Raw genomic sequence first — 26,807 nt, 5'->3', positions numbered from 1 at the left:
TGAGATAATCATATAAATCCACTACTATTAGATGTGCAAATAAATCTGCTGTCATGTGTACCTTTATACAATATATAAGTTTACAATTTTTAATCTAACGAGGCACAGTTATCTTTGTTTTTTACATTAATATTTGGTGCTATTCCTTTCAATATCTAGTCTCATTCTAAAACGTGTTAGTTTCTGAAAACAAAACACTTGTCTGCCTTTTTATAGAAAGCTGAAGATACTGTGGCATTTCCCTTTTAAGTAGCTGTGTATACCTTGCCCCTTTAAGACGGATGTGATAGCATCTCTAGCTGAGCATGCCTATTGCAGAACTGTGATACAGTCAGGAAATCTGTGCAGGCAACCTGATGGAGTAAAACGTACACAGCAGATTACAGATCTGTATATTATGGGTAAGAATAAAAGCAAATACAAAGGTGATCTCTGCAATTCATTATCATAGAAAATTCAATTTACTATAATGTGTTGTGTATGCCTTCAGAGAGCTGAAGGAATGAGCACATTACAGAAAGATAAGGCAGGAAATAATCATTTTATTGGTTCTTTTTTTTTTTTTTTACAAGAGAGGTTTTCTTGGAAATCTTATAGAACAAAAAAAATATATTGAATTCTTAGGGTCCAGATGGAGCAGATCAGGGGAAGCTGAGCTGGAAAGTGATGCAGTGATGGCATACTAATTAGTGTGAGGCATTACAGGGCAGAAACCTACACATTCTTCAGGCGGTATTGGTGTAATCACCAGTGCTGAGAATTAGATTTCCACATTACAGGTATTGAAAATTATCAGAATGTTATACAGTATTATTCTGGTTTGTATACATCCTCCTAGGAATAAATGATTTCTTAGCTGTGAAGCAGATTGCAGCAGGTAATATGTTCTGTCATAATCTGTAGGTTGATTTTCTCACATATAACCAAGAGCAATTATATAACTCAATTTTCTATTCTAATTTATTTCAGTCATTTGCTAATTAAAACCTGCCTGCATGACTATACATTGTTGCTGATGGGTAACGTCCCAACTGCAGTCAAGCATTGTCTCAGTTACCAACACCTTCTAAAAGATCAGATCTGGCTTGGAGATGTGACAACCTCTGAACAGGTAGAGAACAGATTTAGTGTTTGTTCATGTACTGTTTGTACTTATGTATCTGCGTTTCTGTAGGTGATTTTGTACGTGTATGTACATCTGTTAATTCTATCAATGTGAATGAAAAATTGAGTTTTTCTGAGAAGGCATTTATTGAAAGGAATGAGTGTGGGGAAGTTTGTGGGAACTTTTGGGGAAGTTCACAAAATTGCTGCAAAATAATGTTATTTAACCATGACGTGAACTTACGCTATGAATGGTGTACCCATTTATTCAACGTCATACATCAGCAGGTGTATTTTTGCCATAATATGATTTCAATTTGATTTGATTGTCCCCACCTCAGTCTCCAATCCCAACACTCTGCCAAACAACAATTGCTCCCCCTAGTGGTTATGTAACACCCCAGAGTGGTGTTACCACTCCTGCACCCTGCTACTATCTTTATTGGGCTAACACCAATGTAATTTATGTATTTTGTCCAGGTCCTCCACACTATGCATTCCTAATCTGTTTGCAACTGTTATGTTCATGTAATGTGCCTGGTTCACCAGCAGGTAACAGCAAACACAGCAGAGCTGTACTTAGGTAGAATGGAACGTTCCATTCCATTCTAACTCCCCTCTGTATGGAAGTGGGCTAGCCCTACTTCCTAAAGAAAGGGTGGGGACTAGCTGGAGTCAGTCAAGCTTACCCCCTGCTAGGGGAATGGTAGTGCATCGACACGTCTCTGATGGACGTGCCCACACCAGCCAGAGCACCTTAAGCTCTGCTGGCGAGGCCAAAGCTTTAAGCCTCAGGAGCCAGGAGGAAAGTTCCCTTGCATAACATAGAGTAAATTTACAGAGAAGAAGTGCAGCATACAGAAGAAGCTGAGTTAAAAAGCCAGCCTGTCAGTACAGCAGACTCAGAGAGAAACAGAGATAGCAGAGTTGAGTTTGCCTGCCAGTTTCATGCCAAAGCCTGCTGGAACCAAAACAAAGGCTGTAAACCGTTTTGAAGAACGTTTATGCAAAGTAAAGCTGCCATTGAACTTCATCTCAAAGTCTGGGCTCCAGTTTATCTTTTATCCCTCAATTACTCCCCCTATTTATTGCTTTGGAGCCAAAGCCTGGGGTCCAGCGGTATCCAGGTAGGAGCACTGTGACATGCAATAAGAGACATTTTAGGCCCCACTATAACACTCGGCATTCCTATACCTAGGACACATTTCTTTTTATATATAGAGGGCCATGGGGGAAGGCTGCCCGTTGCAGTTATTTATTCTATTTCTACTCATAATGGTTGCACACATGTAGCAACCTTTTTTGGCTCAGTGGTTAAATGGGTTTTTCAGGCTCCTGATATTTATGACTTATCCTTAGAATAGGTTATTAGTATCTGATCAGTGATGGTCTCACTGACACCAATCAGCTGTTCCCTGCATCCTTCTGCACTACATGTATAGTGCTGGTTGGGAAGGGGTTAACCGGTTCCGGTTCTGGTGAAGAGCCTGTGAGATCCAGCCCCCTGGATCTCACAGGCCGGAAGCTATATGAGTAATACACACTGTATTACTCATACAGCCAATGCATTCCAATACAGAAGTATTTCTAATGCATTGTAAAGGATTAGACCCCCAAAAGTTCAAGTCCCAAAGTGGGACAAAAAATAAAGTGAAAAAAAAGTTGAAAAAATAAAGTTTTCCCCCCCAAAAAAACATCATTTTCCCCAAATACTGTAAAGTTAAAAGAAATTGGTAAAAAATAGGGGGAAAAAAAGTATACATATTAGGTATCACCGCGTCCGTATCGACCGGCTCTATAAAAATATCACATGACCTAACCCCTCAGATGAACACCATAAAAAATAAAAACTGTGGTCACCTTGCATCACAAAAAGTACAACAGCAAGCGATAAAAAGGCGTTTGCCCACCAAAATAGTACCAATCTAACTGTCACCTCATCCCGCAAAAAATGAGCCCCTACCTGAGACAATCGCCCCAAAAATAAAATAAAAATATGGCTCAGAATATGGAGACACTAAAACATCATTTTTTTTTTGTTTTAAAAAAGGTGTTATTGTGTAAAACTTACATAAATTTAAAAAAAGTACACATATTTGGTATTTCCACGTTCGTATCGACCGGCTCTATAAAAATATCACATGACCTAACCCTTCAGATGAACACCGTAAAAAATAAAAATTAAAACTGTGCTAAATAAACCATTTTTTGTCACCTTACATCACAAAAAGTGTAATAGCAAGCAATCAAAAAGTCATATGCACCCCAAAATAGTGCCAACCAAACCGTCATCTCATCCCGCAAAAATCATACCCTACCCAAGGTAATCGCCCAAAAACAAAAAAAATTATGGCTCTCAGACTATGGAAACACTAAAACATGATTTTTTTTTTTTTTATGATATTATTGTGTAAAACTTACATAAATAAATAAAAAGTATACATATTAGGTATCGCCGCATCCGTATCGACCGGCTCTATAAAAATATCACATGACCTAACCCCTCAGATGAACACCGTAAAAAAATTTAAATAAAAACTGTGCTAAATAAACCATTTTTGTCACCTTACATCGCAAAAAGTGTAATAGCAAGCTATCAAAAAAGCTATCAAAAAGTCACATGCACCCCAACATAGAGCCAATAATACCCTACCCAAGGTAATCGCCCAAAAACTAAAAAAAAATTATGGCTCTCAGACTATGGAAACACTAAAACATGATTTTTTTTTGCTTCAAAAATGAAATCATTGTGTAAAACTTACTAAATAAAAAAAAGTATACATATTAGGTATTGCCGCATCTGTGACAACCTGGTCTATAAAAATATCACATGATCTAACCTGTTAAATGAATGTTGTAAATAACAACAAATAAAAACAGTGCCAAAACAGCTATTTCTTGTTATCTTGCCTCACAAAAAGTGTAATATAGAACAATCAAAAATCATATGTAAGCTAAACTAGTACTAACAATACTGCCACCCTATTCTGTAGTTTCTAAAATGGGGCCACTTTTTTGGAGTTTCTACTCTAGGGGTGCATCAGGGGGGCTTCAAATGGGACATGGTGTCAAAAAAAACAGTCCAGCAAAATCTGCCTTCCAGAAACCGTATGGCATTCCTTTTCTTCTGTGCCCTGCCGTGTGCCCGTACAGCTGTTTACGACTACATATGGGGTGTTTCTGTAAACTAAAGAATCGGGGCCATAAATATTGAGTTTTGTTTGGCTGTTAACCCTTGCTTTGTTACTGGGAAAAATTGATTCAAATGGAAAATTTACCCAAAAATTTAAATTCATAAATTTCATCTCTATTTGCCAATAACTCTTGTGGAACACCTAAAGGGTTAACAACGTTTGGAAAAATCTGTTTTAAATACCTTGAGGGGTGTAGTTTCTTAGATGGGGTAACTTTTATGGAGTTTCTACTCCAGGGTTGCATGAGGGGGGCTTCAAATGGGACATGATGTCAAAAACAACGGTACAGCAAAATCTGCCTCTCAAAAACCGTATGGCATTCCTTTCCTTCTGCACCATGCCGTGTGCCCGTACAGTAGTTTACGACCACATATGGGGTGTTTCTGTAAACGACAGAATCTTTGCCATAAATATTGAGTTTGGTTTGGCTGTTAACCCTTGCTTTGTAACTGGAATTTATTTTTTAAAATCTGCCAAAAAAGTGAAATTTTTAAATTGTATCTCTATTTTCCATTAATTCTTGTGGAACACCTAAATGGTTAACATAGTTTGTAAAATCAGTTTTGAATACCTTGAGGGGTGTAGTTTAGAGAATGGGGTCATTTTTTGGTGGTTTCTATTATGCAAGCCTCGCAAAGTGACTTCAGACCTGTACTTGGGTTTTTGAAAATTTCTGAAAAATTTTAAGATTTGCTTCTAAACTTCTAAGCCTTGTAACATCCCCAAAAAATGCAAACATGAAGTAGACATACGGGGAATGTAAAGTAATAACTATTTTTGGAGGTATTACTATGTATTATAGAAGTAGAGAAATTGAAACTTGGAAATTTGAAATTTTTTAAAAAATTTAGGTAAATTTGGTATTTTTAAAAAAATAAAAATGATTATTTTTTACTTCATTTTACCAGTGTCATGAAGTACAATATGTGATGAAAATACACTCTCAGAATGGCCTGGATAAGTCAAAGCGTTTTAAAGTTATCAGCACTTAAAGTGGTCAGATTTGCAAAAAATGGCCAGGTCCAGAAGGTGAAATAGGGCCGAGGCCTTAAGGGGTTAAACATTGTTGCCTTCCAGCATTGGGGTCCTGGGTTAAAATTCGAAAAAGGCAACAGTTGCATGAAGTTTGGTGTTCTCTCTGTATTTGCATGGGTTTTCTACTGTGGTTTCCTTCCACACTCCAAAAGTATACCAAGGTAAATTGGCTTTCTGTGTAATTGAGTATAGTGGGTGTCGGGGATGAGCCTATATGGCAGCCACTGACTCCCCTACTCCACAAACGTCCCTGCGAATTGAATCCTTTGTATGAGAAAAGTACATAAAAAATATTTGTCATTATTGTTTTTATTTATATCGTCCATTATTTCTACTAATTAAAAAAATCTCTTCTCCTTAATTTACCATACTATAGACCAGTGATGGCTAACCTCCGGCACTCCAGCTGTGGTGAAACTACGACTCCCAGCATGCTCCATTCAGCCAAGCAAGTGTACATCTTGGTAGTCGTACTTTTGCCACAGCTGAAATGGGGCCACACAGTTTTTGTCATCACTGATTATTACCAGTGATGGCCAGTTCGCATTGTTCGCCCGCTAACACATGCGGGCTGCCATATTTTCTCACAAGTCTGGCGAGGTACAGGTAAGTCCTTACCTGTGCCTGTGCGCGAGTCGGTCTGAAATCAATTGCGGTCACCGGGAGCAGGCAGTTCCCAGAACAGCCGCTGGGGGCCTTCATCGGGCTGTTCTCGGAACTGGCTGCTCCCGCATTTGATTTTAGACCGCCTCCCGGCACAGATAAGGGCTTACCTGTGCCTCGCCGGACTTGTGAGAAAAGATGGTAGCCCGCATGTGTTCGCGGGCAAACAATGCAAACTGGCCATCACTGATTAATACCACTTCTCAGTAATGACATCCATTAATCCATTAATAAAAAAATAAAAAAAGTTTATTCTTAAAGGCAGTACTTGTCATAAAATAAAATGTACTTACTAATTTCACCCTCTGACTGACCCTTCCAGCTGCATATTTATGATCATCCCCTACACTGCAGTCAAGTTGTCATCATCTTGGTTGCAGCATTACCATATACTGTATATCCTGGATGCCACTGCAGCCAATAACTGGCCTCAGCAGTATACAGCACATGACTGCTGGGGAGGATCAAAGTGGCAATGCTCAAAATGTTGGAGGGATAAATTATTTTATTATTTTATGACAATTCCTGCCTTGGGGGATTTTTTTTTCATAACTTGAACTACCCATGGACATACACTTTAGATTAATATGAACCAGCTGACCATCTAATCTGTATGGGGTGGTCCTGAGTCCCCTTTCTCCACAACAGATGTCAGAGAAGAGAAAAACCTACTATTGGATTTCAACCTGTGAGTCCTTTCTGCTGTTCAGGGAGATAAACCACTGGTAGCGGCTTGTTCCCTCTCCACATTCAGTACATATGTGCTAGTGTGTTTATGTATGGAGGGGTGGCTGGAGGGATAGCTCTTAGTCTAACACCTGTCTAAAGTTTATGGCCAACCTTAAAAGGGTTTGTCTGGGAATGCATTGCTTTTAACAGTTGCTGGCATCCTGCATCCCGAACTGAAAGGATCATATTAAACTCAGGTCCTCCACGCTGGCTCCTGTGCAGGGGTGTACCTAGTCTTTCTGTTGTCTGAGATGAAGATTTAAACTGTTCCCCCCACATGCTGAATTCTCATCCTAATCCCTTCCTTCCAGCCCTACTGTTAAGAACATACTTGGAAAACTATACTACAATGATAGGGTAATACAGAACCACATACCTCTTACATCCAGTAATGTCTCCTCTGATGTAGATATTGTCTTTCCTCATCTTCTCCATTCAGACCAGACCGTCATGATGATTTCCTTCAGCCATCTCTTGTTTCTGAATAGGTTGACATACAGACACTACTATTTTTCTATCATCCTCCCACCTTCTTAATACACCATCCTACCACCCTCAATATTTTGCTCACTGCGCTCCCCAATACTATACTGCAGGAACAGATAATCCCCCTGAAAATACCATTACCACACAGACAGTGCCTCTTCAATAAGTATTGGCACACAGTGCCCTAAAAAATAAATGTACCCAGCAAATAGTGCCCTGAAATGAATAGTACCATACTGTCACGAGGGTGTCAAGAGCCATGCCTGACTCCGTTGTACCCGGGGTCAGGAGGTCGCAGCGGTTGGCTGCACGCTCTATGTCAGATAGGGAAGTTTCCTTATTGTAGCTTTCTGGGTTTGCTTTACAAACCCTTTTGGCTCACTCAGGGATCCGTAGCTCCTTCTCTCAGCTGTTCCTTGTCCAGCACTCCCAATCCTCCTTATATTCCCCTCTCACACTTCTCTGGTTGCCAGATATAGAGCCTCCTGCCTGGACATCTATTCTGACCCACTGGAGCTGTGTTGCTGCGTTCTCTGAGTGTTGCCTTAGAACGCTACCCTCCGGATCCCTGTTGGACCTTTGTGGACAATTGTTGCCGTCCACCTGGGTGTTTGTGTTTGTCTGTGTTTGTCTGTCCTCTCCCTGGTGTTTCCCTCTTAGTGCAGTGGTGAGGACTAGCGATCCCACCGGCCCGTTCATTATCTAGGGCTCATTTGAGGGAAAGCCAGGGTTTAGGCACGTGATCGCCGCACGGGTGAGGAACCCGTCTAGGGACGTCAGGGCAGGCAGGTGCCAGCTGCAAGGTGAGTTAGGGGTCACCACCTTTCCCTCTCCCTTGGGCAGGGCTTTCCCTGTTTTCCTCCCTGTGCGTGTTGCCGGTCATTACATTATATCTGGCCCTTATTTTTGTGTAGGTAAAAAAAAAAAAAAAAAAAAAAAAAAAATTTTTTTACCTACTTAGAATCCAGTATGGATCAAATTGCTGCTCTGTCCGAACAATTTCATGGCCTGTCTTTGGAGGTGGCAGGATTGAAGGCGTCGGTCCTCCAGCAACAGCAGCAATTACAACAGACCGCAAGCCCAGCGGTTGCTACTGGTAACCAGGTTGTTGCGGAACCCAAGGTCCCTCTCCCTGACAGATTTTCTGGGGGAAGGGACAAGTTTTTGACGTTCCGTGAGGCCTGTAAACTATACTTTAAACTGCGTCCTTACTCCTCTGGTAATGAAGAACAGCGGGTGGGTGTTGTTATTTCCCTGCTGCAGGGGGACCCGCAGTCCTGGGCGTTCTCTTTACCTACTGATTCCCAGGCTCTTCGGTCAGTGGATGAGTTTTTCGGGGCCTTGGGTCTCATATATGACGACCCTGACCGAGTCGCACTGGCTGAATCAAAATTACGGAGACTCCTACAAGGAGAGCGGCCGGTAGAGGAGTATTGCTCTGACTTCCGTAGGTGGGCTACGGATACCCAATGGAACGACCCGGCTCTCAGGAGTCAGTTCTGCTCTGGGTTATCCGAAAGGGTTAAGGATGCGCTTGCATTGTATGAGACCCCCTTTTCCCTTGATGCAGTTATGTCCCTTTCTATCCGTATAGATAGACGCCTTAGGGACAGGTTGAAAAAACCGGAGCCATTGGTAACCCCTCCCAAGCAGCAGTTAGTCTGTACGGACTTAGACGAGCCTATGCAGCTAGGAGGAACTACTCGTCAGGTCCGTCCTCCTGAGGTTCGCCGTAGGCGTGGGGGTTGTTTTTTTTGTGGGGAGAGGGGTCATTTCATTAACGTCTGTCCTTCTTTCCTCAGAAACAAAAAAAACCGTCGGAAAACTACTAACCCCAGGCTGTGTGGAGGATGTCAGCCGGGGGGTATACGTTTCCTCCATACGTACATCGCAATTTGTGTTGCCAGCGGTTATTGTTTTTGGTGATAAGACAGAGACTGTTTCTTTCTTTCTAGACAGTGGAGCAGGGGTAAATTTGATAGATGCCCATTTTGCCCGCACTATGGGTTTGTCTCTCTGTACGTTACAGAGACCTATTCCCATATTTGCTATAGATTCTGCTCCTCTGTCTCAGAGAAACCTCACCCACATCGTTCATAATTTACACCTTCGGGTAGGGGACCACCATAACGAGATGCTCTCATGTTATGTTCTGGAGGGGCTTCCCACTCCGGTGGTGCTGGGCCTTCCCTGGTTGGTAGCGCACAATCCAGTGGTGGATTGGCAGGCCAGGGAGATATTGGAGTGGAGTGAGCCGTGCAGAGAAAATTGCTTAAATAGCAATTGCTTAGTCGCCTCCATAACTACCCTACCTACATTTGTTTCGGACTTTGAGGACGTTTTTTCTGAAAAGGGTTGTCAGAAGTTACCACCTCATCGTCCTTATGATTGCCCGGTTAACCTTATTCCCGGCGCAAAATTACCCAAGACCAGGTTATATAATCTTTCAGGTCCAGAGAGACAAGCCATGAAGGATTATATCTCCGAGAGTTTGGCTAAGGGACACATCAGACCCTCTTCTTCACCCGTGGCTGCAGGGTTTTTCTTTGTTAAAAAGAAAGATGGGGGCCTGCGTCCTTGCCTAGATTTTCGTGAATTAAATCGGATAACCATCCGAGACCCATACCCTCTTCCTCTCATTCCTGACCTGTTTAACCAGATTGCGGGTGCTAGGTGGTTCTCCAAACTCGATCTTAGGGGGGCCTACAATCTGATTCGTATTAAAGAGGGGGATGAGTGGAAAACAGCTTTTAACACCCCTGAGGGGCATTATGAAAATCTAGTTATGCCTTTCGGCCTGACCAATGCTCCTGCCGTCTTTCAACATTTCGTTAATGACATTTTTAGTCATCTAATCGGCAGGTTTGTGGTAATATACCTAGATGATATTTTAATTTATTCGTCTGATCTGAGAACACATGAGGAGCATGTCAGACAAGTACTACAGGTCCTACGGACGAATGAATTATATGCTAAGATTGAAAAATGTGTCTTCGCCGTTCAGGAAATACAATTCCTAGGTTATTATTTATCTGCGTCAGGTTTCCGTATGGATCCTAGGAAGGTCCAGGCAATTTTGGATTGGGATCTTCCTGAGAACCTCAAAGCACTACAACGGTTCTTGGGCTTCGCGAATTTCTATAGGAAATTCATTAAAAATTATTCGGTGATCGTAAAACCCCTTACTGACATGACTAGGAAGGGGACTGATTTTTCTAAATGGTCTGACGCCGCTAAAGTTGCTTTTTCCTCTCTAAAAGAGAGGTTTACCTCAGCACCTGTACTAGTCCAACCTGATGTCTCTCAGCCATTTATTGTTGAAGTCGATGCATCAGAGGTGGGAGTGGGGGCTGTGCTGTCTCAGGGTCCGTCTCCTGGCAAATGGCGTCCTTGTGCTTTCTTTTCTAAAAAACTATCTGCAGCAGAACAGAACTATGATATTGGCAATAGGGAACTGTTAGCTATTAAACTTGCGTTTGAGGAGTGGCGTCACTTTTTAGAGGGGGCAGTCCACCCCGTCACTGTGTTTACGGACCACAAAAATCTGCTGTACCTCGAATCAGCTAAGCGTCTCACCCCTAGACAGGCTAGGTGGTCGCTATTTTTTACCAGGTTTAACTTTGTGATTACCTATCGTCCTGGGGTAAAGAATACCAAGGCTGATGCACTATCTCGTTGTTTCCCTGGAGGGGGTAATGTGAGTGATCCGGTACCCATTCTACAAAGAGGAGTGGTTGTTTCTGCGGTACACTCTGCTTTGGAGGGGAAGGTGTTAGAGGCCCAGGGGGACGCCCCGGTCTCTTGCCCCTCAGAGAAATTGTTTGTACCGTTGAACCTACGTCTCGAATTATTAAAGGAACATCATAATTCGGCACTTGCTGGGCACCCGGGTAGTAAAGCAACCTTAGAGCTATTGTCTCGTCATTTTTGGTGGCCAAGGTTGCGTCAGGATGTAATGGATTTTGTGTCCTCTTGTTCTACCTGTGCGCGCGCAAAAGTTTCACATACACGTCCTGCAGGGTCTCTATTACCACTCGTCATTCCCAATAGACCATGGACACATCTGTCTATGGATTTTATCACTGACTTACCTTTGTCTGCGGGTAAAACAGTGATTTTGGTAGTAGTGGACAGGTTTAGCAAAATGGCACACTTTATTGCGTTACCCGCACTACCTAATGCTAAAACTCTTGCTCAGGTATTCGTCAGTGAGATCGTGAAGCTTCACGGGGTCCCCTCCGATGTTGTTTCGGATCGGGGAACCCAGTTTATTTCTAAATTTTGGAAAGCTTTTTGTTCCCGTTTGGGGGTTCACTTGTCCTTTTCCTCAGCTTTCCATCCTCAGTCGAATGGACAGACTGAGCGTACCAACCAAAACCTGGAGACATATCTAAGATGTTTTGTGTCTGAAAACCAAGAGTTGTGGTCGTCATATTTACCGTTAGCTGAGTTTGCCATAAATAATCGCCGTCAGGAATCCACTGGCAAGTCACCTTTTCTTGGTGCATATGGTTTTCATCCCCAATTCTGTACTTTCAAAGAGGGGGGGTCTTCTGGGGTTCCCGAAGAGGAACGGTTTTCGTCATCTCTTTCATCAGTATGGCAGAAGGTGCAAGCTAACTTGAAAAATATGGGAGGTAAATACAAATGCATGGCTGATAAGAGACGGTCGCCAGGTCCGGACCTAGGAGTGAATGACTATGTGTGGTTGTCTACTAGGAATATCAAGTTGAAGGTTCCCTCTTGGAAACTGGGTCCTAGGTTTATTGGTCCTTACAAGATTGTAGCCATCATCAACCCCGTGGCTTTTCGCCTGGAGTTACCTCAGACTTTTAAAATCCATAATGTCTTTCATAAGTCGTTACTCAAAAAATATGTTCCACCTCTAGAACCGTCACCGCTGCCACCCCCTCCTGTTGTCGTGGATGGTAGTTTGGAATTTCAGATATCCAAAATTGTTAATTCTCGTCGGGTCCGCCGCTCTCTCCAATATCTGGTGCACTGGAGAGGTTACGGTCCCGAGGAAAGAATGTGGGTTCCTGCGTCTGAGGTAAACGCCGACAGGCTAGTCCGGATTTTTCATGCCTCTCATCCTGAGAGACCTGGTCCTGAGTGTCCGGAGGCCCCTCGTAGAGAGGGGGGTACTGTCACGAGGGTGTCAAGAGCCATGCCTGACTCCGTTGTACCCGGGGTCAGGAGGTCGCAGCGGTTGGCTGCACGCTCTATGTCAGATAGGGAAGTTTCCTTATTGTAGCTTTCTGGGTTTGCTTTACAAACCCTTTTGGCTCACTCAGGGATCCGTAGCTCCTTCTCTCAGCTGTTCCTTGTCCAGCACTCCCAATCCTCCTTATATTCCCCTCTCACACTTCTCTGGTTGCCAGATATAGAGCTTCCTGCCTGGACATCTATTCTGACCCACTGGAGCTGTGTTGCTGCGTTCTCTGAGTGTTGCCTTAGAACGCTACCCTCCGGATCCCTGTTGGACCTTTGTGGACAATTGTTGCCGTCCACCTGGGTGTTTGTGTTTGTCTGTGTTTGTCTGTCCTCTCCCTGGTGTTTCCCTCTTAGTGCAGTGGTGAGGACTAGCGATCCCACCGGCCCGTTCATTATCTAGGGCTCATTTGAGGGAAAGCCAGGGTTTAGGCACGTGATCGCCGCACGGGTGAGGAACCCGTCTAGGGACGTCAGGGCAGGCAGGTGCCAGCTGCAAGGTGAGTTAGGGGTCACCACCTTTCCCTCTCCCTTGGGCAGGGCTTTCCCTGTTTTCCTCCCTGTGCGTGTTGCCGGTCATTACACATACACATAGTGCCCCCAAGAATAATTCTAGTAATCATGCTCCCCATAGAACCACAGCAGTAACAAAGCCCACCATAATGCCTCCCAGGAGTAATAAACCCTCTTCTAGTATGACAGAAAAAATGACCCCTAATGTGTGCCAGTGCAATAAATACCACCTTATAATGTGTGTCATTACACAAATAACCCTTTATTATGTGTGCCAATACAAAAAAAATACCCCATTATAATTGTCTTCCAGTACAATAAATACCCTCTTATAATGAGTGCTGGTACAAAAATACCCCTTAAAAAGTGTGCCAGTACTAAAATGCCCCTTATAATGTGTTCCAGGACAAAAGAAGGCCCTCTTATGTGTGGCAGTACAAAAATACCCCTTATGTGTCCAGCTCCTGCTTCTACATTTTCTACATTTTCTTGTTTGTTTTCTTCCTCCCTGGCATGGGCATGGTCACCTGATTCTTCAGCTAACCGCTGACGTAATCCGTGATGTATCTCTTATTGACACGTCATTCATGTTTCATAACATCACATAAAGTTTCTTAAAGGGGTTGGCAACTTTCTGGCTACTTTTGACTAATCTGTTTGTAAGCTGACTTTATATCAATTGTTAATATAGCTTTTGTTGAAATTCTGCACCATTTTCTATATTTTATAAGGTATGCACCCTTGTTTGCCAAGTCTTTGGTGCTGTCCACACAGAGGACCTGTCCACAAGATGGCTGCTAATGGAGGTTCATATAACCAGACAAATCACCTCATGTGATGTCTCCTGCATTCCAACACGCTACACCTGTACCAAACTCCCAACAAGTGCAGTTTGCAGATGCAGTGTACAAACCGGATTCCAAAAAAGTTGGGACACTATACAAGTCGTGAATAAAAACTGAATGCAATGATGTGGAGGTGCCAACTTCTAATATTTTATTCAGAATAGAACATAAATCACGGAACAAAAGTTTAAACTGAGAAAATGTACCATTTTAAGGGAAAAATATGTTGAATCAGAATTTCATGGTGTCAACAAATCCCCAAAAAGTTGGGACAAGGCCATTTTCACCACTGTGTGGCATCTCCCCTTCTTCTTACAACACTCAACAGACGTCTGGGGACCGAGGAGACCAGTTTCTCAAGTTTAGAAATAGGAATGCTCTCCCATTCTTGTCTAATACAGGCCTCTAACTGTTCTTTGTTGCACCTTCCTCTTTATGATGTGCCAAATGTTCTCTATAGGTGAAAGATCTGGACTGCAGACTGGCCATTTCAGTACCGGGATCCTTCTCCTACGCAGCCATGATGTTGTGATTGATGCAGAATGTGGTCTGGCATTATCTTGTTGAAAAATGCAGGGTCTTCCCTGAAAGAGATGACGTCTGGATGGGAGCATAAGTTGTTCTAGAACCTCAATATATTTTTCTGCATTGATGGTTCCTTTCCAGACATGCAAGCTGCCCATGCCACACGCACTCATGCAACCCCATACCATCAGAGATGCAGGCTTCTGAACTGAGCGTTGATAACAACTTGGGTTGTCCTTGTCCTCTTTGGTCCGGATGACATGGCGTCCGAGATTTCCCAAAAGAACTTCGAATCGTGACTCGTCTGACCACAGAACAGTCTTCCATTTTGCCACACTCCATTTTAAATGATCCCTGGCCCAGTGAAAACGCCTGAGCTTGTGGATCTTACTTAGAAATGGCTTCTTCTTTGCACTGTAGAGTTTCAGCTAGCAACGGCGGATGGCACGGTGGATTGTGTTCACTGACAATGGTTTCTGGAAGTATTCCTGAGCCCATTCTGTGATTTCCTTTACAGTAGCATTCCTGTTTGTGGTGCAGTGTCGTTTATGGGCCTGGAGATTTACGGGCATCCAGTATGGTTTTACGGCCTTAACCCTTACGCACAGAGATTGTTCCAGATTCTCTGAATCTTCGGATGATGTTATGCACAGTTGATGATGATAGATGCAAAGTCTTTGCAATTTTTCGCTCTGGGTAACACCTTTCTGATATTGCTCCACTATCTTTCTGCGCAACATTGTGGGAATTGGTGATCCTCTACCCATCTTGGCTTCTGAGAGGCACTGCCACTCTGAGAAGCTCTTTTTATACCCAATCATGTTGCCAATTGACCTAATTAGTGTTAATTGGTCTTCCAGCTCTTCGTTATGCTCAAATTTACTTTTTCCAGCCTCTTATTGCTACTTGTCCCAACTTTTCTGGGATTTGTTGACACCGTGAAAATTTGAATCAACGTATTTTTCCTTAAAAATGATACATTTACTCGGATTAAACGTTTGATCTGTCATCTACGTTCTATTACAAATAAAATATTCACATTTGCCATCTCTACATCATTGCATTCAGTTTTCATTCACAATTTGTTTAGTGTCCCAACTTTTTGGGAATCCGGTTTGTATTTAAATGGAGGAGACATCACATGAAGGTGGTTTTCTTGATCAAATGACCCTCCATCAGCAGCCATCTTATGGACAGGACAAAAGACTTGGTAAGCAAGGGGCATAACTTATACAATATAGAAAATGGTGCAGAATTTTAACAAAGGCTATATTAGTAAACACAATATAATCATACAAACATATTAATCAACAGTAACCAGAAAGTGGCCAACCCCTTCCAAAATTCATTATGATTATTCAGTTTAATTGCATTAATTTTTATATTTTGCTAGGAGCCAAGTGCACGTGGTCTTCCAAACTATGTGAAAGTAGTAGAAGTTGGACCAAGAGATGGTTTACAAAATGAAAAGGTAACATATAGGAACTCCCTCGAACATTTTCATATTTGTTCTGTGCATCAATATTGTATGGTTATGGATTTAAAGAGGACCTGTCCTCACAATGTAATCTAAAAGCACCATGTTAGAGAGCAGGAGAAGCCAAGCAAATTAATATATATATATATATATATATATATATATATATATATATTAATTTTTATGGGAAAAGATCCCGTAAAATCTGTATTTTGTCCATTTACAGTACATCTTGTCTTTGCAGAAGTTCCATAGCAATAAATGCAGAGTATGCCGTGCATGCACAGTAGTGGTGGCATACCAAGCTTATTACATAAGTGCAGCACCAGAACAAAGTACGGCACATATATAAAACACCAGAACCAAGCTCATTAAATAAATACAGCTCCAATACCAATACAATGTATATATCCAGCACCAGATTACAAACAGCTCAATACAGATAACATTGGCACATTCAAGTTAGGCCTTGCTATGTAAGTATAAAAAGTGTGAAACTACAGGTCCCAGTATGACTTGAAAAGGTGTAAAAGTATGCTGGGAGTGTTAGTTTCAGAAAAGATAATGCTACCACCCATCATCACTCTGTAGACCATGCAAGTGACTACACCGCTAATCAGATACAGTACGTGGCAGAATAAACATTTGCATTTAGTTACAGGTGACGTCTTTTCTGGATCTCTTCTCTTTCCTTTTCTTTCCATCCAGTTCAGACACTGTGATGATTTTTCCCTGCCATGACTCTCTGCAGAGTTTGCCACCTCGATGTCTTCAGCTTCTCACTTTACCAACACATCGGCAACTTAAATACTAACACAAACTCATCTTAGTTCCGTGCAGGAATAAAAAAGAAAAAGTGTAACCTCTGTATCGGCGCTGTCAGCAGGAGTCTGATACCAGGCGAGTATTGGTACAAAAAGTTAATATTTTTTATTTTCAGTCGCTTTTCAAGAGCTTTTCTGTATCTGCGCTGTCAGCGGGAGTCAGATACCAGGTGAGTATTGGTACAAATAGTTAATAATTTTTATTTTCAGTCAACGCGTTTCAAGAGCGGAGTGCCCCCTTCATCAGGACAATAATCAGATGACATTCACATACAGCGGTATTTAAAACCATTTTTGGCGCGCAGGCCAGGGGGTGGAAGAGAAAAGAGCCCTCTCTCCTCTCTTCTCTCCTCTCTCCACTCTTTTTTCTTCCACCCCCGACCTACGCGCCAAAACTGGTTTCAAATACCGCTGTATGTGAATGTCATCTGATTATTGTCCTAATGAAGGGGGCACTCCGCTCTTGAAATGCGTTGACTGAAAATAAAAATTATTAACTATTTGTACCAATACTCACCTGGTATCTGACTCCCGCTAACAGCGCAGATACAGAGGTTCCACTTTTTCTTTTTCTTCCTTTTTCTTCTCGATGTCCCCATTCATGGCACGGTAGGAACCCAGGCAGCAGCACAGGCACCCCGGACGCTGATCAGGTAATATCAGCCAAGCCAAATATAGTTGTTGTGACTCCTCACAACAAAAGTTGGTAAGTGCAACTATTTTATCTAAATGAAACAGCACCACACATGAGGCGCTGCCTCCTTCTCCCTCCTTTTTCTCTCTACACAAACTCATCTTAGTGTTGCATGCTGTACCCTGAATAAAAAATCAGCACACACTGTGCCCCTAAACATAGTAATGTCACATACTATGTCCCCTGAAAATAAAGCACCACACACAGTGCTCATAACGGTAGTGCCTCCTTATATAGTGCCACACACTCTGTGGTCCATGTATTTATAGCCTCATGCCCTGTGCCCCCTGCATATAGTGCCATATGTGTTGTGCCCACTGGATACATTGGCAGGTTCTGTTCCCCCATATATAGTGCTAGAATCTGTGCTCCCTTTATAGAATGTCAGGATCTGTGACCTCTTTATTTAGTGCCTAGTGCCCACACACAGTAGATATGTGACTTAAGTGTCCTCAAAGAGTAACATGTCTCCTTAGTGTCCCTACACGGTAAAAGTCTGCCCCCATCCTGCCTGCTTAGTGCCCCCATCCAGTAGTGAGGACCGCTTAGTGCCCCCATCCAGTGGTGCTGCCTTTTATTACCTCCATCCATTATTTCTGCCCCCTTAGTGACCCCATCAGCTAGTGCTGCCTGCTTAGTGCCCCCATCCAATAGTAATGCCTGCTTAGTGCCTCCATCCAGTAGTGCTGGCCCTTAGGGCTGCCATCCAGTAGTGCTTCCCTCTTAGTACCCCCATCCAGTATTTCTGCTCCCTTAGAGCCCTCATCCTGCAGTTTTGCTCCCTTAATGCCCTGATCCAGTAGTGCTGCCTACTTAATACCCTATCTAGTAGTGCTGCTCCCATGCAGTAGTTTTGCCCTCTTAGTGCCTGCATCCAGTAGTGTTGCCCCCTTATTGCCCCTAATCCAGTAGTGCTGCCCTCTTAATGACCCCAATCCAGTAATGCTGCCCTCTCAGTGCCTCCAATCCAGTAGTTCTGCCCCCTTAATACCCCCATCCAGTAACCTGCCCTCTTATTGCCCCCAATCCAGTAGTGCTGCCCTTTTAGTGGCCAGAATCCAGTAGTGCTGCTTTCTTAGTGCCCTCATCTAGTAGTTCTGCCCCCTTAGAGCCACCAGTCAAGTAGTGCTGCCCTCTTAGTACCCCCATCCAGTAGTGCCACCAGCTTAGTGCCTGCACCCAGTAGTTCTGCCCCCTTAGTGCCCCTAATCCAGTAGAGCTGCCCTCTTAGTGCCCCCAGTCCAGTAGTGCTGCCCCTTAGTGTCCCTATTCAGTAGTTCTGCCCCATTGGTCCCCCATCCATTTTGTTCTACCCCATTGATTTCCCCAATCCAGTACAGCAGCCTTCCAGTGCCCTCATATAGTAGTTCTGCCCTCTTGGAGCCACCAGTCAAGTAGTGCTGCCCTCTTAGTAGCCCCATCCAGTAGTTCTGCCAGCTTAGTGTTACGAAAAAAAAAAAAATCTAATACTTACCTACCAGTCTCTTTTCCCCTATGAGTGAAGAACATCCCATGCTCTCCACATCACGCCTGCTGAGCTGGAGAGTAAACAGGCTGATTCCTAGCTTGTGCGCTCCATCTATACAGCTTGGCAGGCAGAATGTGCCACTGCATCGTGCCTGCACAGGTAGGCCAGTTTATGGTGAAGCAGGGAGCATAAACCATGGTATTTAACTATATATGCATCCTGTGAATACAGATACAATTGAGTGCAGGGAAGCCAGAAAAATGGGTAAATCGTTCCGTGACCAGGTGCCTTGAAAAGGGAACACTTTCGTGCCCCCTTCAGGAGCCCAGTGTAGTGTGCTCTGTGTGGTTGCACAGGTTGCACAACCCTAGGACTGATCCTGTTGACAGCTATCTCTGTATGCAGAGTTATGCACGCAATGCTGTCAATCACTGATAACACCTCCTTCATGTACCAATAGCAATTAATAGGAGGTGTAAAAAGCAAAGATATACAGTAAATGTATAAAATACAGTTTTTACTGAATCTTTTCTAACAAAAATATAAAATATTTATCCACTCAGCATGCAGAGGTTTTTGTGCAGCCGATTGTCAGCATATTATAGTTAATGGAAACGGTGGGCAATGCCGGATACAGAGCGCTCTGGCAGGCTGTTCTCTGCTGGATCTTATTTAAATACTTTTCCTTTTTATACTAATAATAATGCTGGAACATACTTTTTATAATGCTAAGCTGTGCTATGCCTCCTTTTTTTCGCTAGGAATGGGTGAAGAAATTGACAACTGCATGCTATGATTGCAGTCTACATATTTTCAGCATTGATTGGTCAATGACCGAGCATGTAGAGTTATTCATCCTTTCTTCTGAACAATGCATGCATAAACTGATTACTAAGTGTTCCTATTGAAAAAGGAACTAATAAAACCTAGTAGTAGAAATGAAATGCCACTGAAATTGAGCCCTGGAATTTTAAAACAGATAGGCCCACTTACTGTGTGGTGAATGTGAATTATGTATTGCCCCCAGTAGTTAAAGTGACCCTCTGCAGTGTCCTCAGTATTTATAATGTCCTCTTGTAGTGCCCCCAGTAGTTATAATGCCTCCTTGTGCAACGTGCCAGTCCGCAGGGGTAGAACACGTGAGGTTCATGGTGGGCCGGAATGTACATACAGTTCATTGGTTTCTCACGGTTTAGCAGATGCCTCCCTGGGCGTGCAGTGAAGGGGAGAACAGCACTGGATTCTCCGGGGCACACTCTATTACAGGGGACACCGGCCAGGTGGTGATCGAGGTGCCCTTTATGGTGATTGGGTTTCTGAGTGCTTGTGCGGCTGGGCCCCTGAATTAAGCAATGTTGTGACGCCAGCACCTTGAGGAATGAGGCAGGTTTAACTCCAATGATAAACTTTACTGTAACCAGGTTCTTGATAACAGTTTACATCCAGCAATAAAACAGTCTCTGATCTACAAGAAATTCACTTGTTACTCCTGAAGAATGAATGTAGACTTCCCTCTGCCTGTCTTCCTTCCTGGCTTTGATGCTGAGATGCACGATGGCTTCTCTGGGCCGTGGAGCTCCAGAGAGCTGGGAGGAGAGGGAACCTCTCCTTCCCCTTTAGCTCCTCACTTCATCTACTTCACACTTCCAACTCTAAACAGAGAGAACAACCCCTGACTAGGCCTGAACTGCACTATTTATACTATGGTGCTACCCCATCTAGTGGTGGATGTATGTAGTGTACCTGCCAGCCTGGTAAAAAGGAATATCACAGGATAACACAATACAGCATGATATTACAGATGATAAAAAGCTTTTGCAGTTTGCACATAAGCTAGTGGGACGCTGCACTTGCAGTGCCTCAGTACTTATAATGCCCCCTATATAGCCACTATCAGTTACAGTGTCCCCTGTAGTGCCCTCAGTAGTTATAGCATCCCCCATCCCCCTGTACACCTTCAATTACTTTTCAATGGCTTTTATTTCAAGATAATGTAATGAGTTAAAAAATTTGAGTAAAGAGTTTGCCCAGTACTTTCTTATAACAATAGTTCTGTATTGCCCCAGTATTTAAAATGCCTTCCTTTAGTGCTCCCTGTGTTTATAATAGGGCTGAAACAATTACTCGATTGAGTCGAGTAATTTGACACAAAAAATCCTTGATGCAAATTTTTTGCATCGAATATTCGTATGCGTCACTTGACCATGGAGCGGGAGTAGTCTCCTGCTGGCCTGCAATACTCACCATTGCAGTAGGGGACCTCCGGACACATGACAGCACATCTATGGTGCACTGACCTCCTGACATACACACGCCGTGACCTGACGCAATGTGTGACATCAGACGCAGAGCAGACCGGAACGATGGAGTGTCGGAAAGGTAAGTTCGTGCGACTAAGGCCGGGCGCTCGGAGTGCACAGCGTCATAGCAACCAATTACGCCATGCACTTCGGGTGTCAGAAGTAGCAGGGGGAGATGATTTCACAAGGGGAGGGCTGCTGGCACAAGGGGGAGGAGCTGCTGGCACATGGTGTTGGGGGAGCTGCTGGCACAAGGGAGAGAGCTGCTGGCACAAAGGGGGGAAAGCTGCTGACACAAGGGGGTAGAGCTGCCTGCACAAGGTGGGGGGAGAGCTGCTGGCACAAGGGGAGAGAGCTGCTGGCACAAGGGGGAGAGCTGCTGGCACAAGGGGGGGGAGCTGCTGGCACAAAGGGGGGAGAGCTGCTGGCACAAGGGGGCGGAGCTGCTGACATAAGGGGGAGAGCTGCTGGCACAAGGAGGAGAGCTTATGGCTCTGGGGTGGGGGAGAACTGATGGCTCTAGGGTGGGGGAGAGCTGATGGCTCTGGGGTGGGGGAGAGCTGATGGCTCTGGGGTGGGGGAGAGCTGAAGGCACTGGGGTGGGTGAGAACTGAAGGCACTGGGGGAGTGGAGCTGATGGCACGAGTGGGGGAGAGCTGAAGGCACTGGGGAAATGGAGCTGATGGCACTAGGGGATAGTGGAGCCGATGGCAATGGGGGCAACTGAAGCACTTGGGCTTATCACACGGGGGAACAAAGGATGTTGGGGAATGATGGCAGGGGTTCTGATGAGATTTTATAAAGGAAAGCAGTCTATTAATTCATTTTTTTCTTATTCGAGTACTCAATTAATCGTTAAAAATAATCGACAGAATACTCGATTTCTAAAATAATCGTTTACTGCAGCCCTATTTTATAATGTCCTTCAATAGCACCCCTAGTAGTTATAATGTGCCCCTGTATTGCCACAGAACCAATAAAATCATCCTGTGGTGTCCCCAGTATTTATGATGTCCCCCTGTAGTGTCCCCAGTAGTTATAGGGTCACCTTGTATTGCTCCTAGTAATTATAATCACCCCCTGTAATGCTCAAAGTAGTTATATTGCCCCCTGTAGTAAGCCAGTAGTTATAATGCCCATCTGTATTGCCTCCAGTATATTTAATGTTCCCCTGTAGTGCCCCCAGTAGCTATAGGCAAGTACTTATAATGTCACCCTGTAGTATCCTTAGTAGTTATACTGAACCTTTGAATTGACCCAAAAGTAACAAAAAAGAAAACTCAATCTACCTGTGGCCTGAGTAGCCTGCGTCCCAGTGATCTGCCTGAGACACAGCGCAAGTAGTATCACTGCTTGCACTGCTTCTTAGGCTTCAGGCCTAGTTAATGAGAATGGTTGACCTGCGAACCATTTTCTTTCTTTCAGGACCCTGGGCAAAACTTCCAGGGCCCAAGACCTGGATATTTTGGCTGAGCCTAAGGCAAAAAAAAAAATCACAGAAAACAAATAATAATGCACTAACACAATAGATGCAAGCATTATATATAGACTAAATCCTCACTCTGATATAATAAAATCTGAGACTCTTAGCCAATATATTTTGATCAAAACACATCTGTGCCCACCTACCCAGCGCCACGGTGGTCTCAGTCAGGCAGGTCCTACGCTAAAAGTACCTATGCCGTTGGGCATCTATGTTCAGGAAAGCAGACTCTGCACTGTGTACTACTCCTAGTCACCTCTATGTACATCCAGCAACCAATGAGAGGAGGGTCAAGCACAGCTATGTGTACCATGTATTTTCTGTGACTTTATAAATGTAGCCATACACATCCGCACATTTATTATCATATCGTGCAGGATGTTTTTATCTCTTTTCCGTGAATTTTTTCCATTTGTCTTGAAGGAGTGGCACCTTCATTTGTGAATACGCTCCTATTTTGGGAGTAGTATTCATGTGCACTTTCGCCCCTCCTATCTAATAGGCGACCTTGATTAAGGTGGTAACTAGGAGCAACACACTACTTGTGCAGGGTCTGCTCTCCTAAACATAGATGCACAAGTGCATAGGTAGGTATAGAGTAAGGACCTGCCTGAGCTAAGGCCACCTTGGCACTGGGTAGGTGGACACAGATGTGTTTTGATCAAAATATTTGGCTAAGAGTCTCAGATTTTATCATTAGAGTGAGGTCTTAGTCTATATGTAATGTTTGCATCTATTGCAATAGTGTATTATTTTCTGTGACTTTACACATGTGTTTTGATCAAAATATATTGGCTAAGAGTCTCAGATTGTTTCATATCAGAGTGAGGGCTTAGTCTATGTATAATGGATGTATCTATTGTGTTAGTGCATTATTATTTGTTTTCTGTTATTTTCTTCATAAATATAGCCATGGAAATCTGCATATTTATTTATCATATTGTGCAGGATGTTTTTATCTTTCTTTTGTGATTTTTGTCTAGCCTAAGGCAACCCATTCCGGCACCAGCCAATTTAGCATTTGCCAGAATTGTCAGATGGGTAGTCTGCCCCTATCTAGTAGTCACTTTATTCATACATTTTTCAAGAGGAATAACAGGAATGGCCAAATTACAAAATGATGGTACATGCAAGAAGTGTGTTAGGGTGGAAACAGATTTTTTTTCACAAAAGGAAACAACAGTGTGTATCTGTCACAACCAGACAGCTGAGAAGCTCTGACAGAAGCCTTTCAGAACCTCCTCCTTGAGTTTTCTTTGTTGTAGTGTTCAGTTCCTCATCTCGTTAGCCTCTCTCAGCTGTCATGTAGTTGGACTGATTGCTTCCCTTTAAATTCCTCCCCATAATGCATTACTGGGCGGCTTATACTTCTTCCTGGAGTGTGTGTGCATGCTGATCCGATTTCCCAGTCTGCTACTAAGTTAAGTGCTGTACATTTATCTGTTATTTTCTGTTTGCTGGATCCCGGGTGACGCTGACTCCCTCCGTGTCTGGTGTAGGGAGCCGGTGGTCGTGTCCCCTCACTATTGTAGGGTGTTCAGGTGTTATATAGTCGAGGTACGTGGATATGCAACCATCCACCTCTGGGATTTTTGCATAGGCTGAGCAGCCAGGGAAAGTGCCAGGTTTTGTGCAGGGGTCTCCCTTTTGGTTTTGGATCCAGTAAGTCATATATGCATGTTGCATTGTCTTGTTTCCTGTACACCTTCCGTGACATTATAAGCCGCCAAAACCGTCTCAAGCATGGATCCGGTTTCACTTTTGGCTGAACGCTTCCAGGGTCTTTCATTGGAGGTAGCTGATCTCCGTAAGACTTTTTCTCAGCTTCAAGTGACTGGTTCAGCTTGCGTTCATGGAGTTTGTTCTGAGCCTAAGATCTCGCTCCCGGATACAGTCTCCAGGGGTAATGAGAATTTTGTGCGTTTTAGAGAGGCTTGCAAACTCCATTTTTGCCTTTTTCCCCATTCCTCTGGTGATGAGGAACGGAGGGTGGGGATCATTATATCGCTGCTCAGGGGTAACGCTCAGTCTTGGGCCTTTTCGCTGCCGGAGGGGGCACGGCCTCTCCGTTTAGTGGATGAATTCTTTTTAGCCCTGGGTCAGATATATGATGATCCGGATCGTATTGCTCTGGCTGAGTCTAGACTACGTCTATTATGCCAGGGTAAACAATCCGCAGAGATATACTGCTCAGAATTTCGGAGATGGGCAGCTGATACTGGTTGGAATGATGCTGCACTCCGAAGTCAATTTTGCCATGGTCTTTCAGAGGGATTGAAAGATGCATTTGCCTTTCATGAGAGGCCTATTTCCTTGGACTCTGCTATGTCTCAGGCCGTTCGTATTGACAGGCGTCTTAGAGAGAGAGGAGAGATATCTCCTTCCTGTCATACTCAGTCCCAGGACAGTGCAGCAGTCTCATTCTGTGCGCAGGGGTCTCGGTCACTGTCAGCTCCTTCTGAGCAGGAGCCCATGCAGCTGGGGTTGATTGCTTCTGACAATAGAAGATTCAGCTTGCATGGGAGGGTTTGTTTTTGTTGTGGAGGTATAAATCATTTGGCAAATGTTTGTCCCTCTAGGAGATTCAGGCAGTTTTCTGGGAGTAATAAAGAAACAAACAGGAAAAAATCTTTTAAAAATGTTCCATCTGTTACTATTGGCAGGGTTGAGGCGGAAATTGAAGGTTTTCCGTTTGCTTGTAGTTCCCGTTTTGTCCTGCTAGAGAGCAAGAGCATTTTTTGTGAGATTTTTGTGGATAGTGGAGCAGCTGTCAATCTCATTGATAATCAATTTGCAATAACTCATGGTTTCCAGGTGCACACTTTGGGAAAGGATATTCCTGTTTTTGCTATTGATTCCGCTCCACTTTCTCAGAAATCATTAAAGGGCATAGTTCACAATATCCGTTTAATTGTGAGTGATGCTCATGTTGAGGATGTGTCATGTTTCGTCCTTAGCGGTTTGCCTACTCCTCTAGTGTTGGGGCTACCCTGGCTCACTAAACATAACCCCACCATTGATTGGCAAGCGAGGCAAATAAATGGTTGGAGTGAGTTTTGCAGAGAGAATTGCCTCACAACATCTGTTTCTGAGGTTGCTACAAAGACTGTACCATCTTTTCTCTCTGAATTTTCGGATGTCTTCTCTGAGAGTGGAGTTCAGGATTTGCCTCCGCACAGGGAGTACGATTGCCCTTTTAATCTAATCCCAGGCGCCAAGCTGCCTAAATCTCGTTTATACAATCTTTCCCAACCTGAGAGGATCGCTATGCGTGCTTATATCTCTGAGAGTCTGAGAAAAGGACACATACGACCCTCAAAGTCACCTGTTGCCGCTGTTTTTTTCTTTGTTAAGAAAAAAGATGGTTCTTTAAGACCTTGTCTGGATTTCAGGGAGCTGAACAGTATCACTATTCGTGACCCTTATCCGCTTCCTCTGATCCCGGACCTGTTTAACCAGGTTGTTGGGGCTAAAGTCTTTTCCAATTTAGATCTAAGAGGGGCATACAACCTGGTCAGGGTCAGAGAAGGAGATGAATGGAAGACGGCCTTCAATACCCCTGAGGGCCATTTTGAGAATTTGGTTATGCCTTTTGGTTTGATGAATGCCCCAGCCATTTTTCAGCATTTCGTGAACAGCATTTTTTATCATTTGATGGGAAAATTTGTATTAGTGTATTTGGATGACATTTTGATTTTTTTCTCCTGTTTTCAAAACTCATAAGGAACATTTACGTCAGGTCTTGCTCATCCTGCGGGAGAATAAATTATATGCAAAACTGGAAAAATGTGTGTTTGCGGTTCCAGAAATTCAATTTCTGGGGTTTCTTCTCTCCGCTTCTGGTTTTCGCATGGACCCCGAGAAGGTCCGCGCTGTGCTTGAGTGGGAGCTTCCTGAGAATCAGAAGGCGCTGATGCGTTTTTTGGGCTTTGCCAATTATTACAGGAAGTTTATTTTGAATTATTCCTCTATTGTTAAACCACTCACTGATATGACCAGAAAGGGGGTCGATTTTTCTTCTTGGTCAGTAGAGGCGCGTAAGGCTTTTTCTAATATCAAGGAGAGTTTTGCTTCCGCTCCCATCTTGGTGCAACCTGATGTTTCTTTACCCTTCATAGTTGAGGTTGATGCTTCTGAGGTGGGTGTGGGGGCGGTCTTGTCTCAGGGTTCCTCTCCTGCCAAATGGCGACCGTGTGCCTTTTTCTCAAAAAAACTCTCCTCCACTGAGAGAAATTACGATGTGGGAGATAGGGAAT

The 26,807-nt window shown here is 43.6% G+C and overlaps 1 protein-coding gene across 2 annotated transcripts in view; it reads left to right on the top strand.

The window, feature by feature from the left end:
* The first annotated feature begins 366 nt into the window (after nucleotides 1–366).
* HMGCLL1 (3-hydroxymethyl-3-methylglutaryl-CoA lyase like 1) overlaps nucleotides 367–26,807 on the top strand; it is a 229,495-nt gene continuing 203,054 nt past the window's right edge. For both annotated transcript variants that reach the window (XM_044291495.1, XM_044291494.1), the window contains exons 1-3: nucleotides 367–401; nucleotides 970–1,111; nucleotides 15,699–15,776. In XM_044291495.1, coding sequence (XP_044147430.1) covers nucleotides 1,016–1,111; nucleotides 15,699–15,776 — 174 coding nt within the window. In that variant the 5' untranslated portion in view covers nucleotides 367–401; nucleotides 970–1,015. The remainder of the gene's footprint in view (nucleotides 402–969; nucleotides 1,112–15,698; nucleotides 15,777–26,807) is intronic.

Source organism: Bufo gargarizans, chromosome 4 (assembly GCF_014858855.1).
Source record: "Bufo gargarizans isolate SCDJY-AF-19 chromosome 4, ASM1485885v1, whole genome shotgun sequence".
In the NCBI taxonomy this organism is placed as follows: Eukaryota; Metazoa; Chordata; class Amphibia; order Anura; family Bufonidae; genus Bufo; species Bufo gargarizans.
The sequence above is the reverse complement of the archived record's forward strand: the minus strand, read 5'-3'. Positions and strand labels throughout refer to the sequence as shown.